This window comes from Odocoileus virginianus, chromosome 9 (assembly GCF_023699985.2).
Source record: "Odocoileus virginianus isolate 20LAN1187 ecotype Illinois chromosome 9, Ovbor_1.2, whole genome shotgun sequence".
Lineage (NCBI taxonomy): Eukaryota > Metazoa > Chordata > Mammalia > Artiodactyla > Cervidae > Odocoileus > Odocoileus virginianus.
The window spans coordinates 59,528,827-59,548,981 of record NC_069682.1 but is presented as its reverse complement, the minus strand read 5'-3'; the positions used below and the strand labels follow the sequence as shown (position 1 = coordinate 59,548,981).

General features: G+C 40.6%; 1 protein-coding gene across 2 annotated transcripts in view; it reads left to right on the top strand.

Annotated features, from left to right (window-relative positions):
- Positions 1–7,195: 7,195 nt before the first annotated feature.
- The window catches only part of PIGU (phosphatidylinositol glycan anchor biosynthesis class U), a 92,283-nt gene continuing 79,323 nt past the window's right edge, over positions 7,196–20,155 (top strand). The window contains exons 1-3 of one of the 2 annotated variants that reach the window (XM_070472554.1): positions 7,196–7,370; positions 10,284–10,348; positions 19,930–19,989. In XM_070472554.1, the coding sequence (XP_070328655.1) occupies positions 7,241–7,370; positions 10,284–10,348; positions 19,930–19,989 (255 nt within the window). In that variant the 5' untranslated portion in view covers positions 7,196–7,240. The remainder of the gene's footprint in view (positions 7,371–10,283; positions 10,349–19,929; positions 19,990–20,155) is intronic. The other variant, XM_020889147.2, reaches the window with a different exon arrangement.

The window sequence follows — 20,155 nt, the reverse complement described above, 5'->3', positions numbered from 1 at the left end:
TTTTCCAGTAATCACATATGGATGTGAGAGCTGGACTATAAAGAAAGCTGAGTGCCGAAGAATTGATGCTTTTGAACTGTGGTGTTGAAGACTCTTGAGAGTCCCTTGGACAGCAAGGACACCCAACCAGTCCATCCTAAAGGAAATTAGTCGTGAATATTCACTGGAAGGACTGATGCTGAAGCTGAAACTCCAATACTTAGGCCACCTGATGTGAAGAACTGACTCATTGAAAAAGACCCCAATGCTGGGAAAGATTGAAGGCAGGAAGTCAAGGGGACAACAGAGGATGAGATGGTTGGATGGCATCACCAACTCAATGGACGTGAGTTTAAGTAAACTCCAGGAGGTGGCAGTGGACAGGGAGGAGTCATGTCTGACTCTTTGCGACCCCATGGATTGCAGCATGTCCTGTCCTTCACTATTTCCCACAATTTGCTCAAACTCATGTCCATTGAGTCAGTGATGCCATCCAACTATCTCATGCTCTGTTGCCCCCTTCTCCTCCTGCCCTCAATCTTTCCCAGTGTCAGGGTCTTTTCCAATGAATCAGCTCTTTGCATCAGGTGGCCAAAGTATTGGAGCTTTAGTTTCAGCATCAGTCCTTCCAATGAATATTCAGGGTTAGTTTTCCATTGGGATAGACTGGTTTGATCTCCTTGCTGTCCAAGGGACTCTCAAGAGTCTTCTCCAGCACCACAGTTCAAAAGCATCAATTCTTCAGTGCTCAGCCTTCTTTATGGTCCAACTCTCACATCTGTACATGACTACAGGAAAAACCATAGATTTGATTATATGTACCTTTGTCAGCAATCACCTTTTACCTTCACCCAAAAGATTTCACTGAATTGCCTTCAGGATGTACTGTCCTAAGGCACATATAATCAAGTCATGATCTGTATTCCCACAGATTCTTTTCTCTTGCTGCCCTGCACACAGCCAAGATGTAGGTACAGGACCTGATCTCAGTTAATTCCCCGCTCTGTCCAAGAACTTTGGCCTTCTTTTTTTTTTGGCTGCGCTGGGTCTTTGTTGTATTGGCTCTTCATTGAGGCTCTCAGGCTCAGTAGCTGTGGCATGTGGGATATTAGTTTCCAAGCCAGGAGTCTTCTGCATTAGAAGGCAGATTATTACTGGGGAGGTCCCAGAATTGTGAATCTTGAATGGCACAATGCAAGGTCATTAAAAACTGGTTGAAGTTCACTCATTTCAGTGGTGGTACCTGGTAGTCTTGACAGCTACCCAGGCTCTGTGTTGCTGCCTACTTGAGTCCTGATATTCCAAGTCTGGTTCCCTAGGCTTCTCTTTGGTCCTGTTGAGCTCTCTCACAGCCTCCTAGTTAATTTCCTTTAGGTTAAAGATGGTCAGAGTCAGTTTGCTATTGGGAGTACAAAAAAATATGGACCTGATAGATTGTAATTCCATAGCCTAGTGCAGGATCTGGCAATGGTGAGTATTTAATTAGTGTTAAAGAAAAAGCTACCTAGGTATACAGCTTAAGGCTGATGACTCAGAGCCTCAGTTCCTTCTTCTCTAGGCAACCTACACATCATCTAGGATCTCAGGAAAGAAATCACCTTGTTTGTTCCTTTATTATTTCCTTCCTTTCAATTCTCTACCCTTCCTTCTCAGCTACAGCAACAATACAAACCAACCTAATTCAACCCAAATTCCTCTCATTTTCTCAGGCATAGCAGCTTAACCACAACATCTGAATCATGGTTCTGCCACTTATTAGCTCTGTGACCCCAAACAAACTACGAAATCTCTTTTTGTCTTAGTTTCCTCATCCACATGTGGTGATTGGGAAATTACAGAACCTGTAGGGTATGTGTGTGTATGTATTTGTTTAAATACCACGTGTTAGATACCACATGGCTCAGTGGAAAAAAGAATCTACCTGCCAAGCAGGAGACATGAATTTGATCCCTGAGTTGGGAAGATCCCCTGGAGAAGAGAATGGCAACCTTCTGGAATACTTTAGTATTCTTGCCTGGAAAATCCCTTGGACAGAGGAACTTGGCTGGCTACAGTCCATAGGGGTTGCAAAGAGTCAAACACGACTGAGCACACATGCACATATTGTAAATGACATGCAAATCACTTAAAATAATACTTAGCACATAATAAGCACTAAATGTGCTGTGCTAAGTCATTTCAATCATGCGTGACTCTTTTCGACCCTATGGACTGTAGCCTGCTGGGCTCCTCTGTCCATGAGATTTTCCAGGCAAGAATACTGGAGCGGATTGCCATGTCCTCCTCCAAAGGATCTTCCTGACCCAGGGATTGAACCCACAACTCTTATGTCTCCTGCATCGCTAGGTAAGTTTTTCACCACTAGCATCACCTGGGAAGCCAAAGCACTAGATGCTTGCTATTGTTACTATTTTCATCTTTTTTTTACATAAAGTACTGGAAACCTATGCCTTCAGGGTAATGTTTTCTAATGTATGGCTTCTGAACCACCAGGATCAGGATAATCTGGAGAGATTAATATTGCAGGTCCCTGGTTTCCACCCCAGACCTAGTGAATCACAGTTTCTAGGGCAGAAATAAGAAATTTACATTAAAATCTCTCAAGTGATTTTGATGCTTAGTCAGTTTAAGATATCAAGACATAATACACATGATATAAAATTCACCCAATTAATGTACCTAGTTCAGTGGTTTTTGGTACATTCAGAGTTGTACCACCATTCCCACAGACTAATTTTAGAACATTTCATCACTCTAAAAAGAAATCCTGGGGCTTCCCTGGTGGTTCAGTGGCTAAGACTCTGTGCTCCCAACACAGAGGTCCTGGGTTTGATTTACTGGTTAGGGAACTAGATCCCATATGCTGCAACTAGGAGTTTGCATGCTGCAATTAAGGATCTTGCATGCCACAACTAAGACCAGGCACATCTAAATAAATAAACAATAAAAAGAAAGAAATCCTGTACCATAAGCAGTCATTTCCCATTCCTCACCCTTCCAACCACCCCAGCCCTAGGCAAGTACTTTTCATCTCTATAGATTTGCCTCTACAGGGTTGTTGTTCAGTCCCTAAGCTGTGTCTGACTCTGCAATCCTATGGACTGTAGCACGCCAGGCTTCTCTGTCCTTCACTATCCCGCAGAGTCTGCTCAGGTTCATGTCCACTGAGTCAGTGATGCTATATAACCATCTCATTCTCTGCTGCCTCCTTCTCCTATTGCTTTCAGTTTTTCCCAGTGTCAGGGTCTTATCCAGAGCTGGCTCTTCTCATCAGGTGGCCAAAGTTTTGGAGCTTCAGCATCAGTTCTGATGAATATTCAGGGTTGATTTTCTCTAGGATTGACTAGTTTGATCTCCTTACAGTCCAAGGGACTCTCAAGAGTCTTCTCCAGCACTTCAGCTCAAAAGTATCAATTCTTCTGTGCTCAGCTTTCTTTATGATTCAGCTCTCACACCCATACATGACTACTAGAAAGACCATAACTTTGACAATACGGACCTTTGTTGGCAATGTGATGTTTCTGCTTTTTAATAGGGGTGTCTAGGTTTGTCACAGCTTTCCTTCCAAGGAGCAATCATCTTTTAGTTTCATGGCTGCAGTCACTGCCTCTACAGAGAGATTCACATAAATATCTGATCTTTTGTGACTGGCTTGTTTCACTTAGCATAATATTTTGGTTTTTGTTTGCTTGTTTTTTATATTAGTTTATGTATCTGGCTGCACTTAGTTGGGGCACTCAGGTTCGTTGCAGCATGGGGGATCTTTGGTTTCGGCTTGTCGGTTCTAGTTCCCTGACCGGGCACCCTGCTTTGGGAGCACGAAGTCTTAGCCACTGGACCATGAGGGAAGTCCCTAGCATAATGTTTTTAAGTTTCATTCATATTGTAGCATGCATCAGTACTTCATTATTATTATCATCATTTTCTCAATTATAGTCCATTGTGTAGATATAGTGCATCTTGTTTTTCTATCCATAGGAAAACAAAATATTCAGGGTTGATAATTGGATTATTTCCACTTTGGGGCTATTATATGTAATAGCTATGAATAAACTGTGAATATTTGTGCACAAGTTTCTTTGTGGACATACATTTCATTTCTCTTGGACATATAGCTAGGGGTTGAATTGATGGGTCATATAGCTAAGCTATTTAAAAATCCTAAAATATGATGCTGTTAAAGTACTGCACTCAATATTTCAGCAAATTTGGAAAACTCAGCAGTGGCCACTGGAAAAGGACTGGAAAAGTTGTTTTCATTCCAATTCCAAAGAAAGGCAATGCCAAAGAATGTTCAAACTATCATACAATTATGCTCATTTCACATACTAGCAAGGTAGTGATCAAAATACTTCAAGCTAGGCTTCAGCACTATGTGAACTGAGAACTTCCAGATGTACAAGATGGATTTAGAAAAGGCAGAGGAATGAGAGATCAAATTGCCAACATCTGTTAGATCACAGGAAAGCAAGAGAATTCCAGAAAAACATCTACTCCTGCTTCTTTGACTACACTAAAGCCTTTGACTGTGGATTACAAACTTCCGAGGTGGTGTTGGTGATAAAAAAAACCTGCATGCCAATGCAGGAAACATAACAGATCTGGGTCCGATCCTTGGGTCAGGAAGATCCTCTGGAGGAGGAAATGGCAATCCACTCTAGTATGCCTGTCTGGAGAATTCTGACAATATTTCTGGCTGGAGAATGGACAGTCCATATGTCCATTGGAGAATGGACAGTCCATATGTCCAATGGACATGTCCGTGAAGAGTCGGACATGACTGAAGCACGTGGAAAATTAGCATGCACGTGGAAAATTCTTAAAGGGATGGGAATACCAGATCACCTTAATTGTCTCCTGATAAACCTTTATGCAGGTAAAGAAACAACAATCAGAACTGGACATGGAACAACAGATTGGCTGTTGAGAAAGCATATATGTCAAGGCTGTATATCACCACCCTGCTTCTCTAACTTATATTCAGAATACATCATAGGAAATGCTGAGCTGGATGAATCACAAGCTGGAATCAAAATTGCTGGGAGAGATATCAACAACCTCAGGTATGCAGAATGACACCACTCTAATGGCAGAAAGTGAAGAAGAACTAAAGAGCCTCTTGATGCTGGTGAAAGAGGAGAGTGAAAAAGCTGGCTTAAACTCAGCATTCAGAAAACTAAGATCATGGCATCTGGACCCATCATTTCATGGCAAATAGATGTGGGAAAAGGCGAAATAACAATAGATTTTGTTTTCTTGGGATCCAAAATCACTGTGGATGGTGAATGTAGTCATCAAATTAAAAGACACTTGCTCCTTGAAAGAAAAACTTAGTGTATTAAAAAGCAGAGACTTCACTTTAACATCTAAGGTTTCGTGTAGTCAAAGCTATGGTTTTTCCAGTAGTCATGTAAGGATGAGACATCTGGACAATAAAAAAGGTTGAGTACTGAAGAATTAATGACTTCGAACTGTGGTGCTGGAGAAGACTCTTGAGAGTCCCTTGGACTGCAAGGAGATCAAACTAGTCCATCCTAAAGGAAATCAACCCTGAATATTCATTGGAAGGACTGATGTTGAAGCTTAAGCTCCAATACTTTGGCCACCTGATGTGAACAGCGGACTCACTGGAAAAGACCCTGATGCTGGGAAAGACTGAGGGCAGGAGGAGATGTCAGGATGGCATCATTGACCCCATGGACATGAGTTGGAGTAAACTCCCAGAGAAAACGAAAGACAGGCATGCTTCAGTCCATGGGGTAACAGAGCTGGAGGGAATTTAGGGACTGAACAACAACAAACTGTAGAATAAATCAATGAACACACACTTAATACTCTTTAAAAACATAAAACTGTGGAAAATTCTTCAAGAGATGGGAATACCAGACCACCTTACCTGCCTCCTGAGAAATCTGTATGCAGGTTGAGAAGCAACAGCTAGAATTGGACATGGAACAACAGACTGGTTCCAAATCAGGAAAGGAGTATGTCAAGGCTGTATATTGTCACCCTGCTTGTTTAACTTCTTATGCAGAGTTCATCATGCAAGATGCCAGGCTGGATGAAGCACAAGCTGGAATCAAGATTGCTGGGAGAAATATCAATAACCTCAGATATGAGATGATACCACCCTTATGGCAGAAAGTAAAGAACTAAAGAGCCTCTTGATGAAAGTGAAAGAGAGTGAAAAAATTGGCTTAAAACTTAACATTCAGAAAACTAAGATCATGGCACCTGGTCCCATCACTTCATGGCAAATAAACAGGGAAACAATGGAAACAGTGACTGACTTTATTTTGGGGGGCTCTAGAATCACTACAGGTGGTGACTGCAGCCATGAAATTAAGACGCTTGCTTCTTAGAAGAAATGCTATGACCAACCTAGATAGCATATTAAAAAGCAGAGACATTACTTTGCCAACAAAGGTCCATCTAGTCAAAGCTATGGTTTTTCCAGCAGTCATATGTGGATGTGAGAGTTGGACTATAAAGAAAGCCAAAGAATTGATGCTTTTGAACTGTGGTGCTAGAGAAGACTCTTGAGGGTTCCTTGGACTGCAAGGAGATCCAACCAGTCCATTCTAAAGGAAACCAGTCCTGAATAGTCATTGGAAGGACTGATGCTGAAGTTTAACTCCAATACTTTGGCCACCTGATGTGAAGAACTGACTCATTGGAAAAGATCCTAATGCTGGGAAAGACTGAAGGCAGGAGGAGAAGGGGACGACAGAGGATGAGATGGTTGGATGGCATCACCGACTCAATGGACATGACTTTGAGTAAACTCCTGGAGTTGGGGATGGTCAGGGAGGCTTGGCTTTCTGGAGTCCATGGAGTCGCAAAGAGTCCGACACGACTGAGCGACTGAACTTACTGAAAAACATAAAAAAGAAAAATTTAAGCATTAAAAACATAGACATGAGTGAAACAAACGTCTTTTAAATCTCGTTCACAATCTTAGGAGGACAATTGCCTTCACTTGTCTTCTTCCAGGAGCATTTCGTTCCCTGGGCGCTTTACGGTTCACCTGCTAGCGTCTGAGACGTCGCCCAACCCTTTGAGACGAGCTTGAGACGCCCTGCTTGCCGTCGTCCCGCCCCCATTTCGCCGCATGGCTTCCTGGGAGTGGTAGTCCCCAGTCCGGCCGCCCCGGCGATAGTAGCGAGGTGCGCCGGACCGCGGAACTACAGGGGGCGGTGCGCAGGTCCAGGCTCTTCCGACTCGCCTTTCCCTCCCAGCCTGCGCGCCCGCCCCAGCTATCATGGCGGCTCCCTTGGCCCTGGTGCTGGTGGTGGCCGTGACCGTGCGGGCGGCCTTGTTCCGCTCCAGTCTGGCCGAGTTCATCTCGGAGCGGGTGGAGGTGGTGTCCCCACTGAGCTCCTGGAAGAGAGGTGAGGCCACCGGCTTGAGTAGGCGGTCAGGTCCCGCCTGTGCGCTCCTGGCCTCTGTGAATGGAAGGCGGGGGCATTGGTCGCAAGCTCAAGATTCTGAGGGAACTGACCCACTCAAGGCATACTTAGAGAAGGCGGGAGAGCGGGGCTGTTGGGAGAAGGGAGCGTGGGGCAGTGGTGAGGTTGGGGCCCTACAGGCCGGTCGCCTGCGGGGTGGAGATCTGAGGGGGTGTGTCCCACACGGGTTTCGAGCTGAGAGGCGTGATCTGAGGAAGGGTCAGGATGAGGGAAGTGCATCCTGGCTGGAGTAGGATTTGGCGGGAGATTCGCACATGATGTTCCCTGGGGTGTGGGGTGGTGTGTGAGGGGAGCCCCAGTGCGGGGGCCAATCTTGCCTAAGGGAGGGAAGAGTGTGAGTACTTAGAAGCCTATTCTCCGTCTGGGACTTGTAGGGAAGTTTTTCCAACTGTGTCTTCTTAGGCCTTGCAGTTCTTCGTCAAACATTGTTTTATACTAAAGGGACAGAATTTGGGCCAAAGGATCTACAGGCTAATGGGAGAAATAGATAATTATAATCATTTGTGGAAAGTGTACTTCCTGTGTACATCCAGTTCCTTCCTTGGAGTTTTGATCTTGAAGAAAGCGTCCCCTCCTTTTCCAATTTCTTAAGGCTATGGAATTTGAGCTAACTCTTGAAGGATGCAGAGTTTGGAAAGGGAGATTAGAGAAAGGAAAATTCCAAGTAGAAGATAAACAGGATCAAGAAATGTTGAAGGAAGTGAACGTATCCGAAGTAGGGGAGTAATGGGATGAGGGTGAGGTTAGGGCCAGAGTTTGAAGATTTTCTAAAGAACTTTCTTTCTAAAGTATAATAAACTTAGAACTCCAGGAATTTGTTACAAACTGTCTACATCCATGTAGCCAGCGCCTAGATCAACAAACAGAACAGCACCACAGAAGTCCCCTTTCATGTTCTCAAACTTTAAATGCTAGAGTTTTAATATTATCCCATAGCTTCCCTGGTGACTCAGATGGTAAGGAATCCACCTGCAATGCAGGAGACCCAGATTCGATCCCTGGTTCAGGAAGATCCCCTGGAGAAGGGAATGGCAATGCACTCCATTATTCTTGCCTGGAAAATCCCATGGACTGAGGAGCCTGGCAAGCTACTCTCTATGGGATAACAACAATCAGACATAGCGACTGAATCACCACTACCACCCTTTACCCAGCTTCTTCTCCTGCTACTATCCTACATAATTGTAGTACAAGGACCTAAACCAGAAAATTAACAGTGATATAATACCATTAACTAACCTACAGGATTTTTACCAGTTGTTCCACAATGTCCTTTCTCTGGTCCAAGATCCCATCATGATCCCATATTGCATTTAATTGTTGTCTATCCTTAGTCCCCCTATCTGGGATGCTTCCTCCTTCATGTTGTTGTTCAGTCACTCAGTTGTGTCTAACTCTTTGCGACCCCATGGACTGTAGCAGGCCAGGCTTCCCTGTCCTTCACCATCACCCGGAGCTTGCTCAAACTCATGTCCATTGAGTCAGTGATGCCACCCAATCATCTTGTCCTCTGTCATCCCCTTCTCCTCCTGCCTTCAATCTTTCCCAGCATCAGAGTCTTTTCCAATGAGTTGGCCAGTTATTTTGTCTCTCAGTTTAGGTTTTCTTCATGTTTTCTCATGATGAGATTGAAGTTATGGTTTTTTTGGTAAGAACCACATTTTTGGCATAAACACCACAGAAGTTTTTTTATCTCCATCATGATAAATCATGTCAGGAGGAACTTGATAATGTTAACTGGTCAGCATATTACTGGTGATATTAAGGTAGGTCACTTGAGAAAGACAGTGAATGCCAGGTTTGCCCACATAAGTTTTTATTTTTCTCCTTGCAAATACTGTTTCCAGTCATATTTTCACCCACTAATTTTTAGTATCCATTATTGATACTTGCCTTTCTTGATATTACTGTGGGATCTGCCAAATGGTGATTATCTATTTTCATCTTTCTTCTACATTTGACACTTAAATTCTCTATAAGGAAGAGTTTTCTCTTTTACCTATTTATTTATTCAATTATTAATAGCAAAGTGTGATTTCTAACTATAAAGTGCTTTTCTCTATCCACCCATTCATATATGTATATACTTCCTAATTCATTTACATAAATATCCATTATTGAAACTTGGGCTTATTTTTAATATTTTAGTACTCTGAGCATGATAAGGAACATATTTCTTTGGGCAATTGTCCAGTTATTTCCCCAGATAAACTACCCTAAGAACAATTGTTTCTGGATCAGGAGGCACACACTTAAAAATACATGTTGCTTGTAGAAAAGTTAATAACACATGTCACTCAAACAGTCAGCATGTGAGAGTGACTGCCCATTTTCCTATTCTGTGGAAATATTTCTCACAGCTTCTAATTTGTTATTTTGCTGTTTTTTGCAATGGAACAGAATATGTAGAAGTGAAACACTTGTTATTATATATTTATTTGGCAGGGGTTTGCAGAATCTTAGTTTTCTGCCCAGGGATTGAACCTGGGCCTCTGGCAGGAAAGTGCCAAGTCCATACCACCAGACTACCAGGGAATTTGCAGACAAAACCCTTTTTAGCATGGGTGGAAGTTAGAAGAAGATTGAAAGAATGTTAAGGTTTAATATAAAATTTTTTCATAATGAGTGTTGCCCCACAATGAAAAGAGTTGCTAAGTAGGGAAGAAGGTTCACCATCATCTGAAATCAAGACTTAAAATCACTTGCTGGGAATGAGGTAAAAGGGGGTTAGACAAATTGGGAAGCCCTTCTTGTTCTTGGGAGTATCTAGCACTTTGGTTTATGGCCAGTCTGCATATGTCTCTAAAGTAAGAGTGAACTTGTCTTACTTTTCAGTGGTTGAAGGCCTCTCACTGTTGGACTTGGGAGTGTCTCCTTATTCTGGAGCAGTATTTCATGAAGTAAGTGTTTTTGCTTTCTTTTCTGGGTACTAAGAGTAGTTTATAGTCACAGATGCCAAACCTAACCTCTATTTTGTACAAACATTTAAAAAGATCTATTTTTGAAAATCATATTTAGAAACAGCTCCTTTTTAGATGTCTTCTGCTTAAGAAGAGGGTTTCACAATTGCAGTGGAAATGATCCATATTTAGATTATAATTTGGGGAAGCAGATGAGACTTCTGTGGAAGGTGCCATTTTTGTTGGCAGATAAGTTGCAAACAGTTTGTAGTTCATGAATAGGTTATATGCTGATTGGCATGTAATTTGTTCTTTGGAACTTGCTTTCCCATGAAAACTGTGTCAGCAGTGTTGGTTTCTTAGAAAGCCCACCAAAGCCATTTAACCCATGAAGTTAGTTCTTAAGAATAGTAAAATCACTCTTAGGTCACCATCATCTCTTATTTGGGTTACTAGAACAGCTTCCTGACAAGTCCTTCTGCATTCAGTCTTGCTCCTTTTTGTTTTATTCTGTAGTCAGAGCCATCTTCCTGAAATGTGAATCTGATTTCGTCACTGTCTTGCTTGGCACTAATTTCAGGATAAAATCTAAGCACCTTAGGGTGCATGCAAAGTCCTATGGGCCCTAGGGCCCTACTCACTCCATCAACCACATGTCTTGCCACTTCTCCCCCCGCCCCTTTTTAAAAAAAATTTTATGTTTGCATCTGCTGGGTCTTCATTGTTGCGTGGGCTTTCTGTCTTGGCGAGCAGGGGCTACTCTTGGTTGTAGCTCTCGGGCTTTTCATTGTGATGGCTTCTTTTGCTGTGGAGCATGGGCTGTAGGCCCAAGGGCTTCAGTTGTTATAGCATGTGGGCTCAGTAGTTGTGGCTCCTGGGCTCTAGAGCACAGGGCCAATACTTGTGGCTCACAGGCTTAGTTGCTCTTCGGCATGTGGGTCTTCTAGGACCGGGGATTGAACCCATGTCCCCTGCATTGGCATGCAAATTCCTTACCACTGAGCCGCCAGGAAAGCCCCCACCCTTTTTTATTGGCTTGATCATTTAGACATCTTCTAATTTGGCAATTTAGTCCTTAGTTTTTACAACTATCTCCCTCATACCTACTTGGAGAACAGTTTTTTGGTTCTCCTGTCTAGTCTTTTTAAAGCATTCAACTTGGTTCTCATGGAGATAACAACTGTTTTGTATTCATACTTCATTATCTTTGTATTACTGTCTAATTGAACCTCAGTAACAAGAACTGCTAGCAGAAACAGGTTAGGAAAAATTTGAGACTCTTTGAAAGTGAAAGTGAAGCCGTTCAGTTGTGTCCGACTCTTTGCGACCCCATGGACTGTAGCCTACCAGACTCCTCTGTCCATGGGATTTCCCAGGCAAGAATATTGTAGTGGGTTGCCATTTCCTTCTCCAGGGGATCTTCCCGACCCAGGGATCGAACCCCAGTCTCCCACATTGTAGGCAGACACTTTTACCATCTGAGCCACCAGGGAAGTGTCTATGAGACTCTTTATGAGCACACCACTCAGAAACTGGGAACAGAAGTGTATGGGCTTACACAAGCAAAGCCTAGCAGCCAGGAGAGCTCAGTGTGCTGTGTGCTTTGGGCAGTGTGTTTTGTAGACAGAATAGGAACCCCTGACAGAGTTCTGACATGGTTTTATTATGCTCTAGTACCATATTCTCTCTTACCTATGTCTTTGCTCATGCTGTTGTCTTTTTATAGAGGGCCATTCTTCTCTATTTTTGTGGTTGACCATGCTGTTCAGATATTAGCTTAGGTTTTGCCTCCTCCAGGAAGCCATCCCTCATCACCTTAGACTAAGTTAGATGTTTCTCCTGTATCTTTCAAAGCATCTTGTGCTTATCCTTTTCATGACTTATATCATACTCTTGAAACTGCCTCTGTACTTGTTTTACCCATTATGGTATGTGTTGCTTAGAATGTGTTCTGGCACCTTTTGATCACTTATTCCTAGTGCCTTGCTCTGTATCTGCATATGTATTCCAACCTTCTTCCCTTCTCTCTTTCCTTTAACAAAGAGTTATTAAGTACATACCAAATGCCAGTTACCCTGCTAGATGCTAGGGGTATAAAATAAGACACAGTCCTTGGCATTATTATACTCATATTTCTGAGAGAAACAGACAGTAAGTTAGTAAAAAGAGCAAAGAATATTGCCAAGGATAAAGAAGATAATATCATGCTGAAGGGGTCAGTTTATCAAGAAGATATAACAGTCCTGATGCTTATGCACCTAATAGAGTTTCAAAGTCCATGAAGATGGGTGGAAATGCAAGGAGAAATAGACAGGTCTCCAATTATAGTCTGAGATTTCAGTATTGCTCTGTAAATGATTGATAGAACAAGCAGACAGTCAACAAGGATATAGAAAACTTGAACAATACACCAACCATTTTGACCTCATTGACATTTACTGGACATTCCATCCAGTAACAGCAAAACACATAATCCCTTCAAGTGTGTATTTGCAAGATAGATCATATTCTGAGTAATAAAACAGGCTCTAAATCTAAAAACAACATACAAATATATTCTCTGACCACAATGGAATCAAGTGAAAAATTAATACCAGAAAGATACCTGGAAAATCCCCAAGTATTTGCAAGCTAAGTAATGTATTCCTTAATAAACCACGATCAAAGAAGAAATCAGAAGAGAAATTAATATTTTGAGTGCATGAAAATGAAAACACAGCCTATCAAAATATGTGGGCAATTTATTATGTAAAATGCCTATATTGAAAAAGAAGAAAGGTCTCAAATCATTGACCTCAGTTTCTACCTTAAGAAACTAGAAAAAGAAGATAACTCAAAAGCAAGCAGAATAAAAGGAATAATAACGATCTGAGTGGAAACAAATGAAGCAGAAAGTATGGAAAGTCACAGAAATATAGTTGGTTCTTTGGGATGAACAGTAAAATAGGTGAACATTTGGGAATGGTAGATATGTTCACCATCTTGATTGTGGTAATGCTTTCATGGGTGTATACATAGGTCAGAACATGTCAAGTTGTATATCTTTTTTATACCAATTATACCTCCATAAAGCTAAATTTTTTAAAATGTGATTTCCCTTAAATGGTAAGTATATATAGAAAAATAAAGCTGAGTAAAAGGATAAAGAATGGTGGTCATATATATGACTATATTAGTGTGTTCAGGGAAGGCACTTGAGGAAGTGAAATTTGAATAAGAGATATAAATGAACCAAGCAAGGCATATGATGGCCCTGATTTGGGAAAGAGTTTGGCATTTGTGAGTTGCAGAAAGATGGTCAGTGTTGCTAAGGCAATATGAGCAAAGGAGAATAATAGAGATAAGTTATAAGAAATTAGGGGCCTGATGATACAGGACTTTTTGTAGACATGGTTAGGAGTTTGGATTTTCCTTCTATCTCTATATCTCCCTATCTATCTCTGTATCTTTTCTTTTCCACTTTTATTGAGATGTAATTGACATACAACATTGTGTAAGTTTTATACAGCATAATGATTTAACTTTTATACATCATGAAATGATGACTACAGATACAACATTAATGAAATAGAAATTTTTTTCCCTTGTGATGCAAACTCTTAGGATTTACTGTCTTAACAACTTTCATTTATAACTACAGAAGTGCTACTTATTTATTGTACATTACATCCTTAGAAAGAACTTACTTATCTTATAACTGAAAATTTGTACCTTTTGACTATCTTTATCTAGTTTTCCCTCCTACTCTGATCTTTTTTGTTTCTTTTTGAAGTATATTTTACCTGCAACACTGTGTTAGTTCCTAGTATATAACATAGTGGCTCCATATTTGTATACATTTTTAAGTGCTCACCATAAGTCTAGTTGTCATTTGTCAACATACAAGGATATTCAGTTCAGTTCAGTCACCTAGTCATGTCTGACTCTTTGCGACCCCATGGACTGCAGCACGCCAGGCTTCCCAGTCCATCACCAACTCCCGGAGCTTGCTCAAGCTTATGTCCCATTGAGTCAGTGATGCCATCCAACCATCTCATCCTCTGTCGTCCCCTTCTCCTCCTGCCTTTGATCTTTCCCAGCACAAGGGTCTTTTCCAGTGAGTTAGTTCTTCACATCAGGTGGTCAAAGTATAGGAGCTTCAGCTTCAGCATCAGTCCTTCCAATAAATATTCAGGACTAATTTCCTTTAGAATTGACTGGTTTGATCTCCAAGGTACTCTCGGGAGTCTTCTCCAATACCACATTACATGATTACTAATCATGTTCCCCATGCTATACATTTCAGACCTGTGACTCATTTATTTTTCAACTGAAAGTTTGTGCTTCTTAATCTCCCTCACCTATTTCTCTCCTCCTTTACCCCTCCTCTTTATCTATCTTTTAATATAATTGTTTTATTTAATTTTTTGTTTGTTTGTTTGTTTATTAAAAACAGAGTTTGTAAGACGAGGGCTTGAGCTTCCTCCTGTATAAGACAAATTGGGATACTTCTTGTCTAATTTGGTTTCTGGGAAGACTTCATTCAAATTCTTAATGGTTACTGATAAAATTGAACTGTGTTCTTCATCTTCTCCAGCTGTCTCCTATTCCTTAATCCTGGCCTTTGAGAGAGACAGAACTCAGCACAGTATTTGCATCTTTTTCTTTAGCCTCAAACTGGGAACCTGCAAGGAATTAAACTTCTTTCCAAAGTCATCTGCCAAGCCAGCCTTCACATTGGCCTTGTAGTAAGCCCAGTCAGAGTATGTGGAGTCTCAGGTAGAGTAGCCAACCTGGAGGTGAGGGTCTCAATCCAGGGTTTCAGGGAGGTAGCAGTGGCCTTTGGTCTTGGGGTATGATCTCCCCAAGAGCTACCCAGTTAACAGCTTCCATTGTAGGCTTTTTCTGGGGGAAGCCATGTCATTACCAACCTTAAGGAAGCCTTTGTGTTGAGGAAATGAATCTTGTTGTCAACACCCAAATGAGTAAGCTTGGGAGCAGATATTTAAGCTCTTTTAGATACCTCAGCCTTAGCTGACATTTTGGCTGCAATCTCACGAGAGACTCTGTGCCAGAACCACCCAGTTAAGCCATTCCCGGATTCCTGACTCTCAGGCACTGTGTGAGATAATAAATGTATACTGTTTTAAGCTATTAAGTTTTTGGATAATTTGTTACACAGAAATAGATAACTGAGATACCTAGAGAGTGAATTTACATAAAGAGGAATTTGAGGACCTGGAACTGTCCAGTACATCAAGGTTGGGAAGGGAAAGAGATACTAGCAAATAGAGCTGAAAGGGTGAAAAATCAAGATAATGTAGTTCACGGAAGCTAAATGCTTTAAGGAAAGAGTAAAAACTGTCAGAACTTACTAGGTAGCTCAGTGGTATAGAATCTGCCTGCCAAGCAGGAGATGTGGGTTTGATCCTTGGGTTGGGAATGATTCCCTGGAGAAGGAAATGGCAAACCACTCCAGTGTTCTTTCCTGCAAAATCCCATGGACAGAGGAGCCTACTGGGCTACAGTCCATGGAGTCGGAAAGAGTTGGACATGACTTAGCTACTAAACAACAACAAAAATGATGTCAAATGCTATTTCAAAGTTGAGAAAATTTAGACTAAAAATTGATGATTAATTTGCCAAAATTGAGATCTTTAGCAGTAGTAATTTCAGTGGTGTATAGGGACAAGCAGCTTAATGACATACATTGAGTGAAAGATATGGAAAGACAGAGTAGAGACAACCTTTTTGAGGAGTTTCACTCTAAAGCAGGGCAGAGAAATGGTATGGTAGCTGGATAGAGATGTCTTGTGAAGATTTTTAAAATATGAAGATCTGCATATTTGAATGCTGATGGGAAGAATTCTGTGGATAAGAAGTTGAGAATGTAAGAAACAAGATCAAATGAGCAATGTCTTTGGGGCGGTCGGAAGGAATGGGATCCAGTTGACAGGTGGAGGATTTGGTTTTAGATAGGAAGAATGGAACTTCCTCCATTGTTAATGCAAGAAAAGTAGAGAGTATAATTATAGATAGAGGAAATTGATCAACTGGGTAGTGGGAAAATAAGGTGGTTCTCATGTAATTGCTTCTCTTTTCTCAGTGAAATAAGAAATGACCTTGTTGGCTTTAGGTGAGAACTGGGGAGGGGAGTTGGAATATGCAGTTAAACTAACTACTATGTACTTGTTAGTTCGTTAAGGAAACAAGCCCCAATGTTGATAGACTTTTTGAGAACAGTTTGTTCTGTTCTATTTAGTGCCATTCTAAACTATGTGAAGCATCAAAACATTGCAAAAGTAGGCCATTGGTAATATAAATATCAGGTTGCTACCTCTTACAGACAAAGATAAATGCAAAAAAGAATCCATTAGTAGATAGTTGTAAAAGTTTAATTCTTTTAGAACTTGGAAAGGCAAAGCTGAGGCCCCTATTTTCAAAAGGAGGTAAAAAGTTGATCTCAGGTAGCTAACATATTGAGGTTTACTGTGTGCTAGGCACTATGCTGAGTACTTTGTGAATACTACCAGTTAATTGTCCAAGAACCATGTGAAGTAGGTCACTATATGTGTTTTATAGCTGAGGAAACTAACGCTCAGAGGGCAAGACAAACTGCCCAGAGTGGAAGCTGGTAGAACATTTTAAGACAAAAAACTTTGTTAGAGGCAAAGAGAATTATTTTTAATAATAGATCAACACCCAGATGATATAGTAATTCTACACTTAAATTCATCTAACTACATAGCTTCAAAATCTATAAGAGTGACATGACTAAAAGAAAACATAGACAAATCCACAGTCATAGAGGGAGATTTTAACATAAATGTCTTAGTCACTGATATAACAAACAGACCAGAAAATCAATAAGGACATAGCCAATTTGAACAAATGCTTAACAAACAACCTAGATGTCATCCATAAAATATCACACCAAAAAATGTTAATATGCATATTCTTTTCAATGGTGTGTGGAACACTTACCAAAATTGAAATACATAGTATTTTCTATGACTATAAAAGTAAATATATTACAAAAATATAAAAAGAAAACTTTAATTGTAAATTAAACACTATACACTTTAGTCTCAAAAAAAACAATCTCAGTGGAACTTCGAGTATTTTAAACTGAAGGTGATAAAATAACATATCAAAATTTGTATGATACAGCTAAAGCCATACTCAGAGGAAAATTTATTGCTTTAAATGAATATGCATTGACCCTTGAACAACATAGGTTTGAACTGCATAGGTAGGTTCACTTATATGCAGATTTTTTTTTCCTAATAAATATATACTGCAGTACTGCACAATCTGAGGTTGGTTAAATTTGAGGCTGGAGAACCATGGGTATGGAGGGCCAACTATAAAGTTATACTCAGATTTTTTACTGCATGGGAGCCAGTACCACTAACCCCCATGTTGTTGGAGGGTTGACCACGTTAGGAAGGAAGAAAATCTAAAATCAGTGATCTGGGTATCATTAGAGAAAGATAAAGCAATTATCCCCATAAAAGTTTGAAGAAAGAATTGTGTATTGTGAAGTTTAGAGATTAGTGAAGTTCAGTTCAGTTCAGTCGCTCAGTCATGTCCAACTCTTTGTGACCCCATGAACCGCAGCACGCCAGGCCTCCCTGTCCATCACCAACTCCCGGAGTTTACCCAAACTCATGTCCATTGAGTTGGTGATGCCATCCAACCATTTCACCCTCTGTTGTCCCCTTCTCCTCCCGTCCTCAATCTTTCCCAGCATAAGGGTCTTTTCAAATGAGTCAGCTCTTTGCATCAGGTGGCCAAAGTATTGGTGTTTAAGCTTCAGCATCAGTCCTTCCAATGAACACCCAGGACTGATCTCCTTTAGGATGGACTAGTTGGATCTCCTTGCAGTCCAAGGGACTCTCAAGAGTCTTCTCCAACACCACAGTTCAAAAGCATCAATTCTTTGGCACTCAGCTTTCTTTATAGTCCAACTCTCACATCCATACATGACTACTGGAAAAACTATAGCCTCGACTAGATGGACCTTTGTTGGCAAAGTAATGTCTCTGCTTTTCAATATGCTGTCTAGGTTGGTCATAACTTTTCTTCCAAGGAGTAAGCATCTTTTAATTTCACAGCTGCAATCACCATCTGCAGTGATTTGCAGTCAAACAAAGAAAGTCAGCCTCTGTTTCCACTGTTTGCCCATTTATTTGCCATGAAGTGATGGGACCAGATGCCATGATCTTTGTTTTCTGAATGTTGAGCTTTAAGCCAACTTTCCAGTCTCCTCTTTCACTTTCATAAGAGGCTGTTTAGTTCTTCTTTGCTTTCTGCCACAAGAGTGGTGTTATCTGCATATCTCAGGTTATTGATATTTCTCCCGGCAGTCTTGATTCCAGCTTGTGCTTCATCCAACCCAGCGTTTCTCATGATGTACTCTGCATTTAAGTTAAATAAGCAGGGTGACAATATACAGCCTTGATGTACTCCTTTTCCTATTTGGAACCAGTCTGTTGTTCCATGTCCAGTTCTAACTGTTGCTTCCTGACCTGCATACAGGTTTCTCAAGAGACACGTCAGGTGGTCTGGTATTCCCATCTCTTTCAGAATTTTCCACAGATTAGTGAAGTAGAAAAGTATAATAATCATTAAAGCCCAAATTTGGTGGTTTCAAAGACTAATAAAATTAAGAAATCTCTGGCAAAATTTGTTAAGATAAAAAAAGGTGCCAGTTACCAATATTGTAAATGAAAAAGGGCAGAGCACTATAGGCACTAACAGAATATTATGAACAACTTTATGCCAGAAAAGTTGAAAATTTATATGAAATGGACAAATTCTTAGAAAACCACAACTTACTTAAATTGGCAAAGAAAAGAAAAGAAAATCTGAATAGCATTTTATCTGTGAAAGAAATTGAATCTGTAATTTAAAATCTCTCAAAGAAAACCCAGATTGATACGGTGGTTTATTTTTCCAACTGTTTGAAGAGGGAATGACACTAATCACATAGAACATCTCAGAGAACAGAAGAAGGGAAAGCATTTTCCATCTTACTGTATGAGTTCAGTAATCCTGCTCTGTTTTAGAGTGTCCCTTGGCTGTTATATAGTATGTCTTAAAACTAAAATTTGTCTCATACCTTTACTGTGTGAACAGTTTTTCAACAGGTATTTAACACATATTATTTGTTGCTCAGTCATGTCCGACTCTGCAACCATGGACTGTAGCCCACCAGGCTCCTCTGTCTTTGGAATTCCTCAGGCAAGAATACTGGAGTGGGTAGCCTTTCCCTTCTCCAGGGGATCTTCCCCACCTAGAGATAGAACTGGGTCTCGTGCATTGCAGGGAGATTCTTTACCATCAGAGCCACTAGGGAAGCCTATTTAAAACATACTGGATTTTGTTTATTCTCTTTAGTCAATTCAGCAGATAGTCAGTTCCAGTGGCACAAGATGATTCAAGTGATACTAAATAATTCTCCCTTATATGTATGTTGGCAAACTAGCATAGAACATTATTCAAAGAAGAGATTTTTCTTGACAGAATAGCCTCTTTCCTATACCCTACTCTGGAAACTGGCAATAGTAAGATTTAATTTGTTTGTTTTTCTCCTGCAGACTCCATTAATAATATACCTCTTTCATTTTCTGATTGACTATGCTGAATTGGTATTTATGGTAAGTAACCTTATACATAAAATCAATATGTATGTGTTTTTAAAATCCTTTATCCTCTTGTTTTTAAGGAAAAAAAAAAAGTCTATTTCAGGAGCTCAGAAATTTCTCAGAACATAAAAGCAAAAAGCTATTTTAAATGTGAATTCACAAGACTGTGATAGTATAA